Genomic DNA, 18,400 nt, shown 5'->3' with positions numbered 1-18,400 from the left:
CAAAGACAAACTCTTTAGCACGGGTGGATCACAAACAAGAGGACACAGGTGAAAACTTAGTACCCAAATGAGCCACAGAGATATTAGAATTTTTTTTTTTCAGTGTCAGAGTAGTAGACAAATAGAATGCATTAGGAAATGATGTGGTAGACGTAGACGCCATTCACAGTTTCAAGTATAGATATGATAGAACCCAGTGGAGTCTGAAACCTGTACACCAGTTGATTGATAATTGAGAGGCGGGACCAAAGAACCCCAAGCTCAAACTCCACAAGCACAACTAGTAAGTAAAACTAGGTAAGTTAGGTAACCACTGGGACTACGACCGTGCGAGCAGGGCAACACACACACACCCACATACATACACACACATCAGGACAGGTGCACCACAGGTGCTCACCCTACGCTAACATACCACCTCTTAACCTCACGACCGCACGCGCAGGGCACCACTCACCAGAGCTGAGACGGATTGCCTTACGCTCACCTGACCAGGTGCTTGCGCACGGTTGTAGCCATGAATTTCCCTACTCACCAACACCTTTATCGAAGTTACAAATGCCTACACTCTCGTCAAACTCACAAACGCCAACACCTTCGTCAAACTCACAAACGCCAACACCTTCGACAAACTCACAAACACCAACACCTTCGACAAACTCACAAACACCAACACCTTCGACAAACTCACAAACACCAACACCTTCGACAAACTCACAAACACCAACACCTTCGACAAACTCACAAACACCAACACCTTCGTCAAACTCACAAACACCAACACCTTCGACAAACTCACAAACGCCAACACCTTCGTCTAACTCACAAATGCCAACACCTTCACCAAACTCACAAACGGAGCTGAGAACAGACTAGGCAGAAGCTTGACACATCTCTCACATGAAGAACTGTTTGAGTCTTTGTAATTCATTGTTAGAGAAGAAAAGTGGACTGATCCAGAGAGTAATGAGGAATTAATAAACAAAAAGAGTTTGAAGAGGTAAAAAACAAAACAAAAAATCCAAATAGAAAGGCAACTACGGATAACTGGGTTCACCTTGACGCTCGGGCAGTGGTGAAGAACGGCGGTGGTTTGGTGTATTGTGTTCTTACCTACAATGAACTGTTACTGTACTCACAACTTAACAAAGTGTCTGTTGCAGGAACGGATGATGATACTTCGTTCCCACATGAAATTATACTCGATCCAACGACCGACATTCTCGGTATCTGGAGGGGCATGGAGGCACAGGTAAAGTCATCCTCAACCTCTCTACCTACTTCTCCACCTTCTGAAAAGCCTTAGAAGCACAGGTTATCTTGAAACTTTACCACCACTGGTAAAAGTTCACATACAACAACAAATTTTCCCTATTGGGTTAAATTCACTGACATTGTATTGTAAAAGAAAAAGTGTATTTCTGAAATTGATCATTGAACAAATAGTTACGAGAGTAAGTTAATTTATTTGTGCCTAATACTATGCTTTTTGCCCTCTTGATGCATGTTAAACAATGACTGTTTTCCTTGTCTTGAAAATAAGATGAGGTTAAGTATTTTATTTTCCATCCGATTATCCATCTATTCATTCATCTTTCGATTCATCTATAAAATTATCTTTTAATCTATCTAAATATCTATAAATCTTTCCATCCTTCTGTCCATTACTCCATTTACTTGTCTATAAAGCTATACCTCTGTCTCTCCATCAGTATACCTATAAAGCTATACCTCTATCCATCAGTATTTATCTATCCATCCATCAATCTACTGTCTGTCTGTCTGTCTGTCTGTCTGTCTGTCTGTCTGTCTGTCTGTCTGTCTGTCTGTCTGTCTGTCTGTCTGTCTGTCTGTCTGTCTGTCTGTCTGTCTGTATGTCTGTCTGTTTGTTTGTCGCAGTTTTCATCTGTTTTTCTGTCTCTCTCTCTTATCAATAACTATCAAAGGAAAGGTCTGTTTGAACGTCCGTCTGTTCAGAGTTGGAGGCCTGACGCTCGAGGCTAGCCTCAACCAATTGATAGAAGGAATGATCTGGGGTGCGGAATGAACATAGGCTAGTCGAGGTCGCCAGAATTCAAAAGGGAATGGCGTGCTGTGGCCACATTATGAACCCCACCTGCGCAGCCTGCCAACCGTACAGCTAAATATTTTGAAAACAAACATTTTAAAACCATATTTTTTCTTATATTAAAGTACACCCTAATTCACTGATCTCAGGGAGGAAAATCCTGCTATACATAATTTGACCATAGTGGCATAAATACTATCCTCACACAGCTTCAATGTTTTCTAAAGATAAGGACCCATTTCAAAGTAAATGGGATAGCTACTAATTTTTTTTTAGTATTACACACTGCGAAGATGACGACCTGACAGAGACAGGACAAACAGACGCAAAAGCAAGGACAAAGGCCGAGAGAGAGAGAAACTGACACAGAGGCAGAGTTAAACAGTAGTAGATGGATGCATAGACGGAGGGATTGATGGATGGAGAGATGAGTAGATGGATAGGCATTTGAATGGATGGATTGATAGATAGATACATCCATGGAAAGAAAGATATGTAGATAGATATGATGGTTGGATATTTTGATAGATGGATTGATGGATAGATGGATAAATTTATACTTAGATTGACATATAGATGCATGGATAGATAGGTGGAAGTATAGATGGATGAATAGATGGATAAGTGGGTGGGAAGATTGATGGATAGGTAGATGGATGGATATACAGGTATATAATTGGATATAGAGATAGGTATATGGATAGGTGAATAGATTGATAGATAGAGAGATTGACAGTTGATAGATAGAGAGATTGACAGTTGAGAGATACAGAGACAGACCTGGACAATGCCTGGTACTCCTCTAGTAACAAATAAAATTGTCTACCACGGGCCTGTTGGTGTTCGCCGGTGATTGGAACTCATCAGTGTATGAGCTCATCATACTTAAAAATAGAATAGTTACCCCCATTTACTTTGTGACAGGGGTGAGGCTCCAGAAACCTTAGAGCTGAGGGTGGAGTGTCTGTTGGATGCGATTATGGGCAAATGAATGAAAGCAGAAGTTTTGTGTTTATTTTCCATGATCAGTGTATATTGGTGTACAGTACTACAAGGAAAAAATTACATTTGAAATTATTGTTTTTAAAATATTTTGCTGTGTTGCTGGCGGGCAGTGCCAAAAATCATCATTGGTGTGTGTGTGTGTGTGTGTTGGGAGAGTGAATGTTTTCACTAAAATTTGCTTGCAGGGTCGAGCTAGGCACCTAGCACTGCTTTCCGAACGTTCTTAGATTGATGCACTGACTCATTTCTTATGCTTTTATCATATTTACATTTAAAATTTGGAATAGATATAGCTTCAAGGACTTCTGCGTCTACCCTATTCTAATTACTGACAACTCTAACAATGAAAAAGTTCTTCCTGATGTCTCTATAACTCCCTGATGTCCTGAAGAGACCTGATGTCTCTTTCCTAAAGTTAATTTCTCTCAGTCTTTCCTCAAATCTCATTCCCCTCAGCTCGGAACGAGTTTCGTTGCATATCTTTGAACCTTTCCTAGTTTCTCCTTGTCCTTTATAAGGTAAAGGTTCCATGACGGGAACACATATTCAAAAGTGGGTCTTACCCTCGCTGTTATCAGCTTGGAAAGCTCTTCTAATTTTCTGAAGGATACACAGATGTTGGCAAATATGCCATAGGCAGCTGTTGTTATTCAGCTAATGTGGGCTTCTAGCTTCAGATGTTGGGATTATGTCCACTCCCAGGTCTTCTCCTTTTCTGATTGAAGAATTTGTCTTCCCTTCATATTCTACTTCTGTATCGGTCTTAGCACTCCTGTTCCAGACCTCATAGCATTGCATTTGCCTGGTTTAAACTCTAGCAGACATTTTTCAGACCACTTCTGGAGTGTGTCCAAATCCGTTGACAATGCCTAAATGAGCATAGTATGCTAATAATAAGTAGTATTAATTTATATTTGAGAAAATTCTTATTTTGAATAAACAGCATGTTATAATATTTGGAGGCGTTTTTGGTTCAACAGCTGAGTGGAATGGACTGGGTCTGTGGACGGGTTTCAAAAAACAGTTGTACGTTCTGATAGATATTGATATTATTCTCTGAAGAAGAAGTTCGACCTTGTATGTGTGTCTAGAAGATGTGGACCGATGAAGCTTTTGTCAATATTTATGAGATGCAAAGGAAAAGTGAATGTAAGTTAGGCTTTGCAGTATATTCCATGATGGATGAGGTGAGGTGTTAACAAGTCTAGGGGCCGGGGCGCTCGTGTTCTACATTATTACTGATGGTCTTTGGCAATACATGTCACAAGGGACATAAATTTGGTTTTGGTCTTGTAAATTGTATAATGTGCCTAGCTAGGAGTAATCAGGCTATTGATATATTGATGTGTGTGTTAAATATGTAGTGATTTAGCGATGTCTAAACATTGTAGCATTTTGTTATTGTTTCAATGTTGTGTATATAGTCATATACGTTGATAGTCTGGTTGTGTGCAGAAACTTTGTGATCTCTGAGAGAGCCTTGTTTTTTGTTAATTGTCATAACAGCTGTTGTCTTCCCTGTATGAGGAAAGATGGAGCTGGTAGTCAAGAAATTGAATTTACTTTATAATGTATATCTAAAGGAGAGAATGCCTGTCTGTCTGAGGTTGAAGCCAGATGCTTTTGGGCGTCCTTCTCCCAACTTTACATTGGGAATGGTCTAGGGTACGGAACGGCAAAGGCTTTTCGGGGTTACAAAGTTCAAGAGGGAACGTTACAGGGACATTTTTTGACCTACCGCGATAATTTTTGGCCCTACCCGCTGGGTAGGGCCACCTTGCTTGCTTGCACCTTGCTAAATATGTTGCAAAAATAGTAAATATTAAATTAATATACACCATGAAGAAAGCAGTAGGATCCATAAGATTAATTCGAACCTGCTCACTTGGTACTACCTAGCTAGGGCCCTAAACCACCACGCCTCAACATAGCAATGCATCATGGGATTCCACTGAATCCTATAAGATTCTTGAGGCTTACAACAGAATCCCAATCAGGATTTTAAGCAATGGCCCCATGCGCTCTGCTTAATGGTCCATGTGGACAATGCTTAAAACCCTGATTGGGCTTTAGTTGTAAGCCTCAGGAATCCTAGAGGATTCAGTGGAATCTCAGGTTGTATTGCTTCTGACCATGTCGTGGTGTAGTGGTCTAAGGCGCAAGCTTGGGAGTACTAAGTGAACAGGTTCGAATCCTCCTCATGGCTCCTACTGATTTTCTCATTGTTATATCACGTTAAGTGATTTCGCTGTACAACATACACCATAATATACTGATCTATATATAATTGACAGAGTTATCAAATTTTCTACTTCTCATAACTTTGGCCGTAGTACCATTACAAACATGCCTACAACACAGGGCCATCTCCGGATGCCTGGGACAGCCCAAGGATAACACACCACCCTAAAAGAGATTTAAAGCCATAATGAATGTAATAAAGCCATTAAAAATATATATTTTTTAAAACTACATTAGCAAATCTTTTTTTCAGTGGCTAAATATATATTTTTTTAATCTAATATTCAATGTTATTAACTGATCTCAGGAAAATGTTGTGATCTCTGAGAGGTTCTTGTTGTTATTGTTGTTTCAGCACTGTGAGGCACCTCATAGGCGATGTTGTCTGGCTTTCATGAAGAAAGATGGATCTGACAGTCATGGTGGTGGATGGCAGAGAAGGAGATGATGAGTAGGGAGACTGGTGAAGGGTATATGGAAGGATGATGAAGGAGACGGGAAATCTAGCGAAGTAGAGAGAACCAAGTGAAGGGTAGTGAGTGGTAGAGAAAGGTGGTAAAGGAAAGTGAAGACTGTTAAGGATAAGGAAGGTGGTGATGGGAAGGGAAGGTGGTGAGAGGCAAGGATGGTGGTGATGGGCAGGGAAGGTGGTGATGGGAAGGGAAGGTGGTGATGGGAAGGGAAGGTGGTGATGGGCAGGGAAGGTGGTGATGGGCAGGGAAGGTGGTAATGGTCAGGGAAGGTGGTGATGGGCAGGGAAGGTGGTAATGGTCAGGGAAGGTGGTGATGGGCAGGGAAGGTAATGATGGGCAGGGAAGGTGGTGATGGGCAGGGAAGGTGGTGATGGGCAAGGAAGGTGGTGATGGGCAGGGAAGGTGGTGATGGGAAGGGAAGGTGGTAATGGTCAGGGAAGGTGGTGATGGGCAGGGAAGGTGGTGATGGGCAGGGAAGGTGGTGATGGGCAGGGAAGGTGGTGATGGGCAGGGAAGGTGGTGATGGGCAGGGAAGGTGGTGATGGGCAGGGAAGGTGGTGATGGGCAGGGAAGGTGGTGATGGGCAGGGAAGGTGGTGATGGGCAGGGAAGGTGGTGATGGGCAGGGAAGGAGGTAATGGGCAGGGAAGGTGGTGATGGGCAGGGAAGGTGGTGATGGGCAGGGAAGGTGGTAATTGGCAGGGAAGGTGGTGATGGGCAGGGAAAGTGGTGATGGGCAGGGAAGGTGGTAATTGGCAGGGAAGGTGGTGATGGGCAGGGAAAGTGGTGATGGGCAGGGAAGGTGGTGATGGGCAGGGAAGGTGGTGATGAGCAGGGAAGGTGGTGATGGGCAGGGAAGGTGGTGATGGGCAGGGAAGGTGGTGATGGGCAGGGAAGGTGGTGATGGGCAGGGAAAGTGGTGATGGGCAGGGAAGGTGGTGATGGGCAGGGAAGGTGGTGACAGACAGGGAAGGTGGTGATGGGCAGGGAAGGTGGTGATGGGCAGGGAAGGTGGTGATGGGCAGGGAAGGTGGTGATGTGCAGGGAAGGTGGTGATGGGCAAGGAAGGTGGTGATGGGCAGGGAAGGTGGTGATGGGCAGGGAAGGTGGTGATGGGCAGGGAAGGTGGTGATGGGCAGGGAAGGTGGTGATGTGCAGGGAAGGTGGTGATGGGCAAGGAAGGTGGTGATGGGCAGGGAAGGTGGTGATGGGCAGGGAAGGTGGTGATGGGCAGGGAAGGTGGTGATGGGCAGGGAAGGTGGTGATGTGCAGGGAAGGTGGTGATGGGCAAGGAAGGTGGTGATGGGCAGGGAAGGTGGTGATGGGCAGGGAAGGTGGTGATGGGCAGGGAAGGTGGTGATGGGCAGGGAAGGTGGTGATGGGCAGGGAAGGTGGTGATGGGCAGGGAAGGTGGTGATGGGCAGGGAAGGTGGTGATGTGCAGGGAAGGTGGTGATGGGCAAGGAAGGTGGTGATGGGCAGGGAAGGTGGTGATGGGCAGGGAAGGTGGTGATGGGCAGGGAAGGTGGTGATGGGCAGGGAAGGTGGTGATGGCCAAGGATGGTGGTGATGGGCAGGGAAGGCTTTGATGGGCAGGGAAGATAATGACGGGCAGGGAAGGTGGTGATGGGCAGGGAAGGTGGTAATGGGCAGCATAGGGTTTGATGGGCAACGAGGGAGGTGATAGGCAGGGAATGTGGTAATGGGCAGAGAAAGTGGTGATGGGCAGGGATTGTGGTGATGGTCAGAGACGGTGGTAATTGGCAGCGAAGGTGGTGATAGGCAGGGAAGCTGGTAATGGGTAAGGATGGTGGTGATTGGCATGGAAGGTGGTGATAGGCAGGGAAGGTTTTGATGGGCAGGGCAGGTGGTGATGGGCAGGGCAGGTGGTGATGGGCAGGGAAGGTGGTGATGGGCAGGTAAGGTTGTGATGTGTCAGGGAAGGTGTGTGTGTGTGTCTGTGTTTGTAAGGTCGTTGCTGACCACTGCTCCTATTCCCTCAGGTTGCTGCCGGCAAGGCCAAGAACATTGGACTGTCCAACTTCAACGCTGATCAAGTTCAGCGTATAATTAAAGGTAACGTGGACCTTCATATTATATTAGACAAATTACTAAGACACACATTAAGATATTGTTACTAAGCTGTACCTGGTGTAAAGTCATCATCTTCCCTTTCCTCTCCTGTCACAAGCCTTGCCCAAGGTCTCCTGTCTCTCCTGAGGGTGTGCTGTCTTCTGAAGGTTACCTTCTAAAACAATTCTCTGCATTGTTAGTACCAAGAAGATATTTTGTCAAGGTTTTCATAAAGAATCTGTATTAGGTGAGTGGTTAGCTAAGTTTAGATCAATAGTCGTAGTTATAATTACCATCCTCAGTCTGTTCAAAGACGTAAAATGTTTCATGTATACAACAGTATTCATCATTTTATACATTTCATCTTCTGAGGAGCAGTTGTAATACGGTTCAGATTCATGACGATGGTACCTCATTGCCTGAATAATGGCGAAATAATGAGGCTGATTATAAATATTATTGAACAGTTGAAGTCATTGTTTGATGCATGCCTCCAAGACAACAGAGACGTACAACACTCTTATTCCTTGTCGTCCTTGTCGGGTGTTTCTAGATGGTCAATAGACAATTCACAATGATTAATGGTCTGTCGACTGAAGCCAAACATTGAGTGTCGCGGAACTTTTAGCGACCCGCACTACGGTTAGATGACCCACGCTTCTGTTAGCGACCCACGCTACTGTTAGCGACCCACGCTACTGTTAGCGACCCACGCTACTGTTAGCGACCCACGCTACTGTTAGCGACCCACGCTACTGTTAGCGACCCACGCTACTGTTAGCGACCCACGCTACTGTTAGCGACCCACGCGACTGTTAGCGACCCACGCTACTGTTAGCGACCCACGCGACTGTTAGCGACCCACGCTACTGTTAGTGACCCACGCTACTGTTAGCGACCCGGGCATCAAACTACGTCACTTTTGTTCAGTATGATCTTATATCTTTTTTTGTATGTCAAATATTACTTTAACAGAATGGCTAGGATGACGTTAGGATGACAGAATGGAGTGACGACGTTATATATCGAATACACATTCTTCTATAATTTGTAGTGTATTTACACACAGACATACACACAGGGGGAGAGGGAGCGCAGGGAGAGAGGGGAATCAGAGAACCACAACCCCGAACCCTACAATCCCAGAGGGGAGTGGGGAACCCTCCTCAAACAGTGCAACAGTCACAAGGAGTGGGGCACCACCCCCACATTCAACCCAACAGACACCTCACCTGCCCCATTCCCTGAAATCCCCCCACGAAGTACTCAACTAGGGCACCCTCCCCCCTCCTCCCACTCACCCCTCTCCCCAGGACCTCCCTTTTCCCCCATCCCCTAAGCCCTCCCTTCTCCCATATGCCCTCCCATCTCTCAGACCCCCAAGCCCTCCATTCTCGCCCTCCCCCCCTATGCCCCCCAATCTCCCCCACCCCACCTAAGCCTTCCCCTCTCCACCACTCCTTTCTTCCTCACCCACCTCAGTCTTCCCTTTCCCCACACGCCTTCCCATGCCCTCCCCTTTTCTGCCCCCTCCAAGCCTCTCCTCCCCCCATGCCCCCGCAAGTCTCCCCATTTCCCACACCCCCCAACCCTCCCTCTCTCACCCACCCCCCAACACTCCCCCTCTCACTCTTCCCCCAGTCCTCCCCCTCTCACCCACCCACCTTCCCCTCCCCTCCCCCTCTCACCTACCCCCCCCTCCCAATCCCTTCCTCATTCACCAGTCTCCCCGTACCAGTTCCTCCCAGCCCCTGCTCACCCCAGATCCGCCAGGTCCCCCCAGAGGAGAAGCAGAAGAAAGTCAGTTTCAGGTTAATGTACTCGAACATAGATGGGATCACAAGCAAGACAAGTGAACTAAGGAGAAGAGCACATGAAATGAACCCAGATGTAATAGAATTCAATGAAACAAAACTCTCAGGAATCATAACGAATACCGTGTTTCCCCAGGAGTACACAGTAATAAGGAAAGAGAGGGAAGGTAGGGCAGGAGGCGGAGTGGCCCTACTAATGAGAATGGAATGTAGTTTCAAGGAGATAGCTATCCCGGGCTGTGAGGGTTTCAGAGACTATATAGCAGGCACCATGACAATGGGAGGACCAAGAATACTAGTAGCAGTGATATATAAATCTCCACCAAATGACAGAAGACACAGTCAAGAGTATGACAACAACAACATGGCAGTTAACACTATAATTGAGAGGGCAGCCTCTGCTGCCTGTGGAAATATCATCTTCTCATCATGTGGGACTTCAACCACGGAAGGATTGACTGGGAGAACAAGGAATCGCATGGAGGCGAGGATACGTGGAGAGCCAAACTATTGGAGGGGGTGACTAGAAACTTTCTAACCCAGCATGTCAGAGAATTCACAAGGATGAGAGGCAATGACGAACCAGCGAGACTCGACCTGGTCTTCACTCTAAACGACTCCGAAATAAGAAAAATCGGCTTTGAGACCCCAGTAGGAATGAGTGATCACAGTGTACTGGCGTTTTCAGTACCACAGGGGTACTGAAAACAAAAGGCTGTCATTCCGAAAGGGAAACTATGAGGAGATAAGAAAATTCTTAACAGATACAGCATGGGAACCAGAGTTCAGGGGAAAGACGGCCCAAGGCATAATGGACTACATCACGTAGAAGTGCAAGAAGCAGCAAACAAGTTTGTCCCAGTCCAAAAGGAAAACAGTGAAATGAAGATGAGAAACTTATGGTTTAATCATAGATGTGGGCTAGCTAAGCAGCAAAGTAAAAGGGCACGGAGAAACTATAGGAATAGCAAGACACTTGAGAGCAGAGAAAGATACCAGAGTGCCAGGAATGAATATGTCAGGATGAGAAAAGAGGTAGAAAGACAATACGAAAATGACATCGCAAGGAAGGCAAAGACTCAGCTTAAATTGCTGCATAGCCACATTAGGAGAAAAACAACAGTAAAGGAACAGGTTATGAAATTATGGATAGGGGCAGAAGGATTCGATACAAACGACAAGGAAGTGTGTGAGGAACTGAATAAGAAATTCCAGGAGGTCTTCACCTTAGAGGAAGGAGAAATTCCAGAGATAAGACAGTGAATAGTTAACCAGGAACCACTGGAAGAGTTTGAGGTTACCAGTGGGGAAGTAAGGAAGTGCTTAATAGAGTTGGATGTGACAAAGGCTATAGGCCCAGATGGAATCTCCCCTTGGATACTAAAGGAAAGAGCAGTGGAACTGTGCCTGCCACTCTCCATAGTGTATAACAAATCACTGACAACAGAGGAACTGCCAGATATTTGGAAAGCAGCTAACGTAGTCCCGATATACCAGAAAGAGGATAGACAGGAGGCACTGAACTACAGGCCAGTGTCCCTAACCTGCATACAATGCAAGCAGATGGAGATGATTGTGCAAAGAAAGCTAGTGGAACATCTGGAGCGAAGGAACTTTGTAATACAGCATCAACATGGGTTCAGGGCAGACTGCATATTTTTGGATTGTCAGACAGCCTTTGACACAGTACCACACAAGAGGCTAGTGAAAAAGCTGGAGATGCAGGCTGGAGTGAAATGGAAGGTACTCCATTGGATAAAGGAGTACCTAAGCAACCAACAGGAGACAACGAGTCAATGTAAGGCGTGAGGTCTCATATTGGCGAGACGTTACAAGTGAAGTTCCGCTGGGGTCAGTCCTTGGACCTATACTGTTTCTGATATATGTAAATGATCTCCCAGAGGGTATTGAATCGTTTCTCTCAATGATTGCCGATGATGCAAAAATTACGAGGAGGATTGAAACCGAGGATGATAGTAGGAGGCTACAAGATGACCTGGACAGACTGAATGAATGGTCCAACAAATGGCTACTAAAGTTCAAGCAAAGTAAATGCAAGGTAATGAAACTAGGCAGTGCAAACAGGAGGCCAGACACGGGATACAGAATAGGAGATGAAATACTTAATGAAACGGACTGAGAGAAAGATCTAGGAGTTGATTTCACACCAAACCTGCTCATGAAGCCACAATAAAAAGAATTTCGTCTGCGGCATATGCGAGGCTGGCTAACTTCAGAACAGCTTTCAGGAACCTGTGTAAGGAATCCTCCAGAACCTTGTATACCGCATATGTATACAAAATCAGATATTATGTACCTAACTCTGCTCTCATCTTTCTATATTATGCACTAATCTATCCCTATTTTAATTATGGTATGTGCATGGGGTTCAACCACTGCAAACCACCTCAAGTCAATCATAACCCAGCAAAAATCTGCTATCAGAATAATAACAAATTCTGCTTTCAGACAACACTCTGTCCCCTTGTTTAACTCCCTAAACATGCTAAACATAATCTCACTCCACAAATTCTTTTGTGTCAACTACATTTACAAAACCCTGTTCTTAAATGCAAATCCTGCTCTGAAACTCTCCCTGGACAGATGTAATAGGACCCATTATCACCACACCAGAAATAAATATCTCTTTGATATCCCCAGAGTCAAACTTAATCTGTGTAAACACTCTATGCAAATAAAGGGACCCAGTCTATGGAACTCACTCCCTATTGAATTGAAAAGCTGTCCAACTTTTGAGTCATTCAAAAACATTACTAAAAAGTACCTAATTTTATCTTCATAGTTTTTTACCTTTTGCTTTAAAATTGCACTGTATCTATTGCTACCCAATCTCCTAATCTTTATGTACCCAATCTGAACATCTTTATCATTGTGATCATTGCTGTCTTCTTATATGTGCTGTCAATCTGCTGTATGGTGTCTATTAATCTTGTTTAAATTACCAATCAAGCTGTCAATGTAATCAATCAGAGCTTTAATATACCAATGTGCTTTAATATACTTACTAATCTCTCTCATCTCATTTTTTTTTCTTGCAATGTATTTGTTATCATTTTATTAATTGTGATAGAATTTACCTTCTTAAAATTATCTGTTAGATTAAGGACCTGCCCGAAACACTGCGCGTACTAGTGGCTTTACAAGAGTGTAAATACTGTACTATGCTATGTATTCTCACAAACCCAATGTACCTTCTTGTATATAAATAAATAAATAAATAAATAAATAAATAAATAAATAAATAAATAAATAAATAAATAAATAAATGAAGTGTTCAAGCTGGAACCTGATTAGTCACTAGTGCTTAGAGCCTAAACTGAACGGAAAATTCCACAAGAAAGCATCACAGAAATAACAGTGACACCCGAAGGAAGGAAGCAACTGGAGGAATTGGATGTGACAAAAGTCGTGGGACCAGGCAAACAATCGCCATGGAAACTAAACGAGGCAACAAAAGGACAAAGTTCTATCTAACGTCACTCTGGCTCATTTGGGTACTCTGTGTCTCCTTGTTCGCTTACCACCCGTGTTAAACAGTTTATCTTTATCTACCCTGTCAATTCCTCTGAGAATTTTGTAGGTAGTGATCATGTCTTCCCTTAACTCTTCTGTCTTCCAGTGTTGTGAGGTGCATTTTACGCAGCCTTTCATGCGTGAAATGCAGTGCATGCGCAGCCTTTCCATCATCGGCAAACAATGAGAGGACCGATTCTATACCCTCAGGGAATTCATTTACACACACATATCAGAAGCAGTATAGGTTCAAGGACTGACCCCTGTGGGACTCCACTAGTGACGTCTCACCAATCTGAGACCTCGCCACTCACAGTGACTCGCTGTCTTCTGTTGCTTAGGTTCTCCCTTATCCAATGAAGTATCTTCCCTTTCACTCCTGCCTGCATCTCCAGCTTTTTCATTAGTCTCTTGTGTGGTACGGTGTCATAGGCTTTCTGGCAATTCAAAAACATGCAGTCTGCCCACCCCTCTCTTTCTTGCCTGATTTTGTTGCCGGGTCGTTGAATTCAATTAATCCTGTGAGGCAGGACTTGTTATCCCTGAACACATGTTGATGATGTGTTACAAAGTTCTTTAACTCCAAGTCTTACTGGTTCATCTTTTCCTCTCATTCTTGTGGGTTCTCTGAGATGCTGGCCTAAGACGTTTCTTGTCACAACTGCCAATAGTTTAGCTCTCCATATATCCTCACCTCCATGCAGTTCCTTATCCTCCCAGTTTATCTCTCTGCATTTAAAGTCCCCTATGATGAGTAGATGAGATCTATTTGTACAGGCAGCAGAGTGTAAATTATTACACACTGCTGTAATAATTTAGAGCAGAGTGTAATAAAATTAAACAATATTATAAATATCTCAATTATAGTGTTAACTGCCATGGTTTTGTTGTCATTCTCTTGCCTGGATCTCCTGTCATTTGGTGGAGGGTTATGTATATCACTGCTACTACTGTTCTTGGTCTTCCAATTGCCATGGTGCTTGTTATGTAGTCTCTGAATCCCTCGCAGCCCAGTATAGCCATCTCCTTGAAACTCCATTCCTTTCTCATTAGTAGGGCCACTCCGCCTCCTCCCTTTCCTTCCCTCTCTTTCCTTATAATTGTGTTGTCCTGGGGAAACACCGCGTTCGTTATGATTCCTGAGAGTTTTATTACCGTGAGTCCGATTTAACCTGGGTTCACTTCTTGTACTCTTTCCCTTAGTTCACTTGCCTTGCTTGTGATCCCATAAGTGTTCGAGTGCATCACCCTGACACTAACTCTCTTTTGTCTTTCTTCAGTTTCTGTTGATTCCCTGAAACAGGGAAACAAGAAGGCACCAGAATGGGCGGACCTAGTAATGGTCGGACCTGGGGGATCTTGTGTGTGTGGGGGAGGCTTGGAGAGTCTGGTATGTGGAGGGTGGTGGAGGAGGGAGCGGGTTTGGGGGTGGGGGAGAAGATAGAGCTCGGGGTGAGAGGGGGAGGCTTGAGGGGTGGGTGAGAGGGGGAGGCTTGAGGGGTGGGTGAGAGAGGGAGGTATAGTGGGGAGAGTGAGAAGCGGAGGCTTGGGGGAGTGTGGGAGAACCGGGAGACTTCGGGGGTATGAGAGGAAGGAGGGCTTGGGGGGATGAAGGAGAAGGGGAGCTTGGGGGGGGCAGAAGAGGAGGGAGGGATTGGGGGGTGGGGGGGAAGGGAGAGCTGAGAGGGGAGAGGAAGAAGGGAAATCTTAGGGGGGGGGGAGAAGGGAGAACTTAGGGGGGTGGGGAAGAATGGAAATCTTAGAGAAGTGGGAGAGAATGGAGGGCTTGGGGGTGGGGGAGAAGGGAGGGAATGGGGGAGAAGGGAGGGCTTGGGGGGAGAAGAAAGGTCCTGGGGAGGGGGGTAGAAGGGAGGTCCTGGGGAGGGGGGAAAAAGGGAGGTCCTGGGGTGAGGTGGGTGGAGTGGGGGAAGTGTGCCCTAGGTGGGCTCCTTGTGTGCGTAGACTGGTAAGGGTTGGGGAAGGTAAAATGTCTTTTGGGAGGAAGGTCGGCATGGTGCTTCTCTCACTGTGGCTTTTGAACTGCTTATGGAGGGGTTCCCCACTACCCCTCTTGTGATTGTAGGGTTCGGGGTTGTGGTTCCCTGATTCCATTCTCTCCCCCTGCGCTCCCTCCTCATAGAGGCTGCCCTCATTCTCTCGTCCACAGTCATATCCTGCTGCAGGAATACTTTCTTGAACTTTACTACATTTGCTAGTGTCACTCGCACATTTGTGTGTGTGTGAATGTGTGTGTGTGTGTGTACTCACCTAGTTCATCTAGTTGTGTTTGCGGGGGTTTAGCTCTGGCTCTTTGGTCCCGCCTCTCAATGGTCAATCAACAGGTGTACAGATTCCTGAGCCTATCGGGCTCTATCATATCGACATGAAACTGTGTATAGAGTCAGCCTCCACCACATCACTTCCTAATGCATTCCATTTGTCAACCACTCTGACACTAAAAAAGTTCTTTCTAATATCTCTGTGGCTCATTTGGGCGCTCAGTTTCCACCTGTGTCCCCTTGTGCGTGTGCCCCTTGTGTTAAATAGCCTGTCTTTATCTACCCTACCAATTCCCTTGAGAATCTTGAATGTGGTGATCACGTACCCCCTAACTCTTCTGTCTTCCAGCGAAGTGAGGTTTAATTCCCGTAGTCTCTCCTCGTAGCTCATACCTCTAAGCTCGGGTACTAGTCTGGTGGCAAATCTTTGAACCTGTGTGTGTGTGTGTGTGTGTACTCACCTAGTTGTACCCACCTAGTTGTGCTTGCGGGGGTTGAGCTCTGGCTCTTTGGTCCCGCCTCTCAACTGTCAATCAACAGGTGTACAGGTTCCTGAGCCTATTGGGCTCTATCATATCTACACTTGAAACTGTGTATGGAGTCAGCCTCCACCACATCACTTCCTAATGCATTGCATTTGTCAACCACTCTGACCCTAAAAAAGTTCTTTCTAATATCTCTGTGGCTCATTTGGGCACTCAGTTTCCACCTGTTTCCCCTAGTGCGTGTGCCCCTTGTGTTAAACAGCCTGTCTTTATCAACCCTGTCAATTCCCTTGAGGATCTTGAATGTGGTGATCATGCCCCCCTGACTCTTCTGTCTTCCAAAGAAGTGAGGTTTAATTCCCGTAGTCTTTCCTCGTAGCTCATACCTCTCAGCTCGGGTACTAGTCTGGTGGCAAACCTTTGAACCTTTTCCATTTTAGTCTTATGCTTGACTAGATATGGACTCCATGCTGGTGCCGCATACTCCAGGATTGGTCTGACATATGTGGTATATAATGTTCTGAAAGATTCCTTACACAAGTTTCTAAAGGCCGTTCTTATGTTAGCCAACCTGGCATATGCTGCTGCTGTTATCCTCTTGATATGAGCATCAGGGGACAGGTCTGGCGTGATATCAACCCCCAGGTCTTTCTCTCTCTCTCGGACTCTTGAAGTATTTCATCTCCCAAGTGATACCTTGTATCTGGTCTCCTGCTTCCTACCCCTATCTTCATTACATTACATTTGCTTGGGTTAAACTCTAACATCCATTTGTTCGACCATTCCTGCAGCTTGTCCAGGTCTTCTTGAAGCCTCAAGCTGTCCTCCTCTGTCTTAATCCTTCTCATAATTTTGGCGTCGTCAACAAACATTGAGAGGAATGAGTCTATACCCTCTGGGAGATCATTTACGTATATCAGAAACAGGATAGGTCCAAGCACAGAGCCCTGTGGGACTCCACTGGTGACTTCACGCCATTCTGAGGTCTCATCCCTCACTATAACTCTCTGCTTCCTATTGCTTAGGTACTCCCTTATCCACTGGAGCGTCCTACCAGTTACTCCTGCCTGTTTCTCCAGCTTATGAATAAACCTTTTATGGGGTACTGTGTCAAAGGCTTGCCGACAGTCCAAAAAAATGCAGTCCGCCCATCCTTCTCTTTCTTGCTTAATCTTTGTCACCTGATCATAGAATTCTATCAAGCCTGTAAGGCAAGATTTACCCTCCCTGAACCCATGTTGATGGGTTGTTACGAAGTCTCTTCTCTCCAGATGTGTTACTAGGTTTTTTCTCACAATCTTCTCCATCACCTTGCATGGTATACAAGTTAAGGACACTGGCCTGTAGTTCAGTGCCTCTTGTCTGTCACTCTTTTTGTATATTGGTACTACATTAGCAGTCTTCCATATTTCTGGTAGGTCCCCCGTTTCTAGTGACCTACTATACACTGTAGAGAGTGGTAAGCAAAGTGCTCCTGCACACTCTTTCAATATCCATGGCGAGATTCCATCCGGCCCAACAGCTTTTCTCACATCCAGCTCCAATAGGTGCTACTTGACCTCATGTTTTGTAATTTCGAACCTATCCAAGGTCACCTGGTTTGCTGCCACCTCTTCTAGCGCCGTGACATCTTCCTGTTCTATTGTAAAGACCTCCTGGAACCTTTTGTTGAGTTCTTCACACACCTCTTTGTCATTCTCTGTGTACCTGTCCTCGCCCACCCTAAGTTTCATCACCTGTTTCTTCACTGTTGTCTTCCTCCTGATGTGCCTGTGTAGTAGCTTTGGTTCGGTCTTGGCTTTATTAGGTATATCATTTTCATACCTTTTCTCAGCTGCTCTTCTCACACTGACATACTCGTTCCTGGTTCTCTGGTATCTCTCTCTACTTTCTGGTGTTTTGTTATTACGGAAGTTGCTCCATGCCCTTTTGTTCAGCTCCTTTGCTTTCATACATTCCTTTGCTTCTCTGTTTTTTCCTGTTGGGCTGGGACAAACCTGCTTACAGCCTCCTGACATTTTTGGGTGACATAGTCCATCATGTCTTGTACGGACTTGGTTCCGAGTTCTGTGTCCCAATGTATATCCCATAGATTGATCACACTATGATCAATCATTCCCAAGGGGGCTTCCAACTTAACTTCCCTTATATCCGACTCATTTAGGGTAAATATCAGATCAAGCAAGGCTGGTTCATCCCCTCCTCTCATTCTTGTCGAGCCCTGGTCGTGTTGACTTAGAAAGTTTCTTGTTACCACATCCAGCAGCTTAGCTCTCCATGTGTCTGGGCCTCCATGTGGGTCTCTGTTCCCCAATCTATCTTCCCATGGTTGAAGTCTCTCATGATTAGAAGTCTGGATCAGTTCCTGCTAGCCACAGAAGCTGCTCTCTCTAATATATTGATGGTGGCCAAGTTGTTTCTATCATATTC

At 45.4% G+C, this 18,400-nt stretch overlaps 1 protein-coding gene across 2 annotated transcripts in view; it reads left to right on the top strand.

Annotated features, from left to right (window-relative positions):
- The window catches only part of LOC123747821 (1,5-anhydro-D-fructose reductase-like), a 143,315-nt gene that overhangs the window by 73,425 nt on the left and 51,490 nt on the right, over nt 1-18,400 (top strand). For both annotated transcript variants that reach the window (XM_069331359.1, XM_069331358.1), the window contains exons 5-6: nt 1,164-1,252; nt 7,789-7,861. In XM_069331359.1, the coding sequence (XP_069187460.1) occupies nt 1,164-1,252; nt 7,789-7,861 (162 nt within the window). The remainder of the gene's footprint in view (nt 1-1,163; nt 1,253-7,788; nt 7,862-18,400) is intronic.

The sequence above is a fragment of the Procambarus clarkii genome, chromosome 25, assembly GCF_040958095.1.
Source record: "Procambarus clarkii isolate CNS0578487 chromosome 25, FALCON_Pclarkii_2.0, whole genome shotgun sequence".
NCBI lineage: Eukaryota > Metazoa > Arthropoda > Malacostraca > Decapoda > Cambaridae > Procambarus > Procambarus clarkii.
Note: the sequence above shows the minus strand (reverse complement) of the source record. Positions and strands in the feature narration are given on the sequence as shown.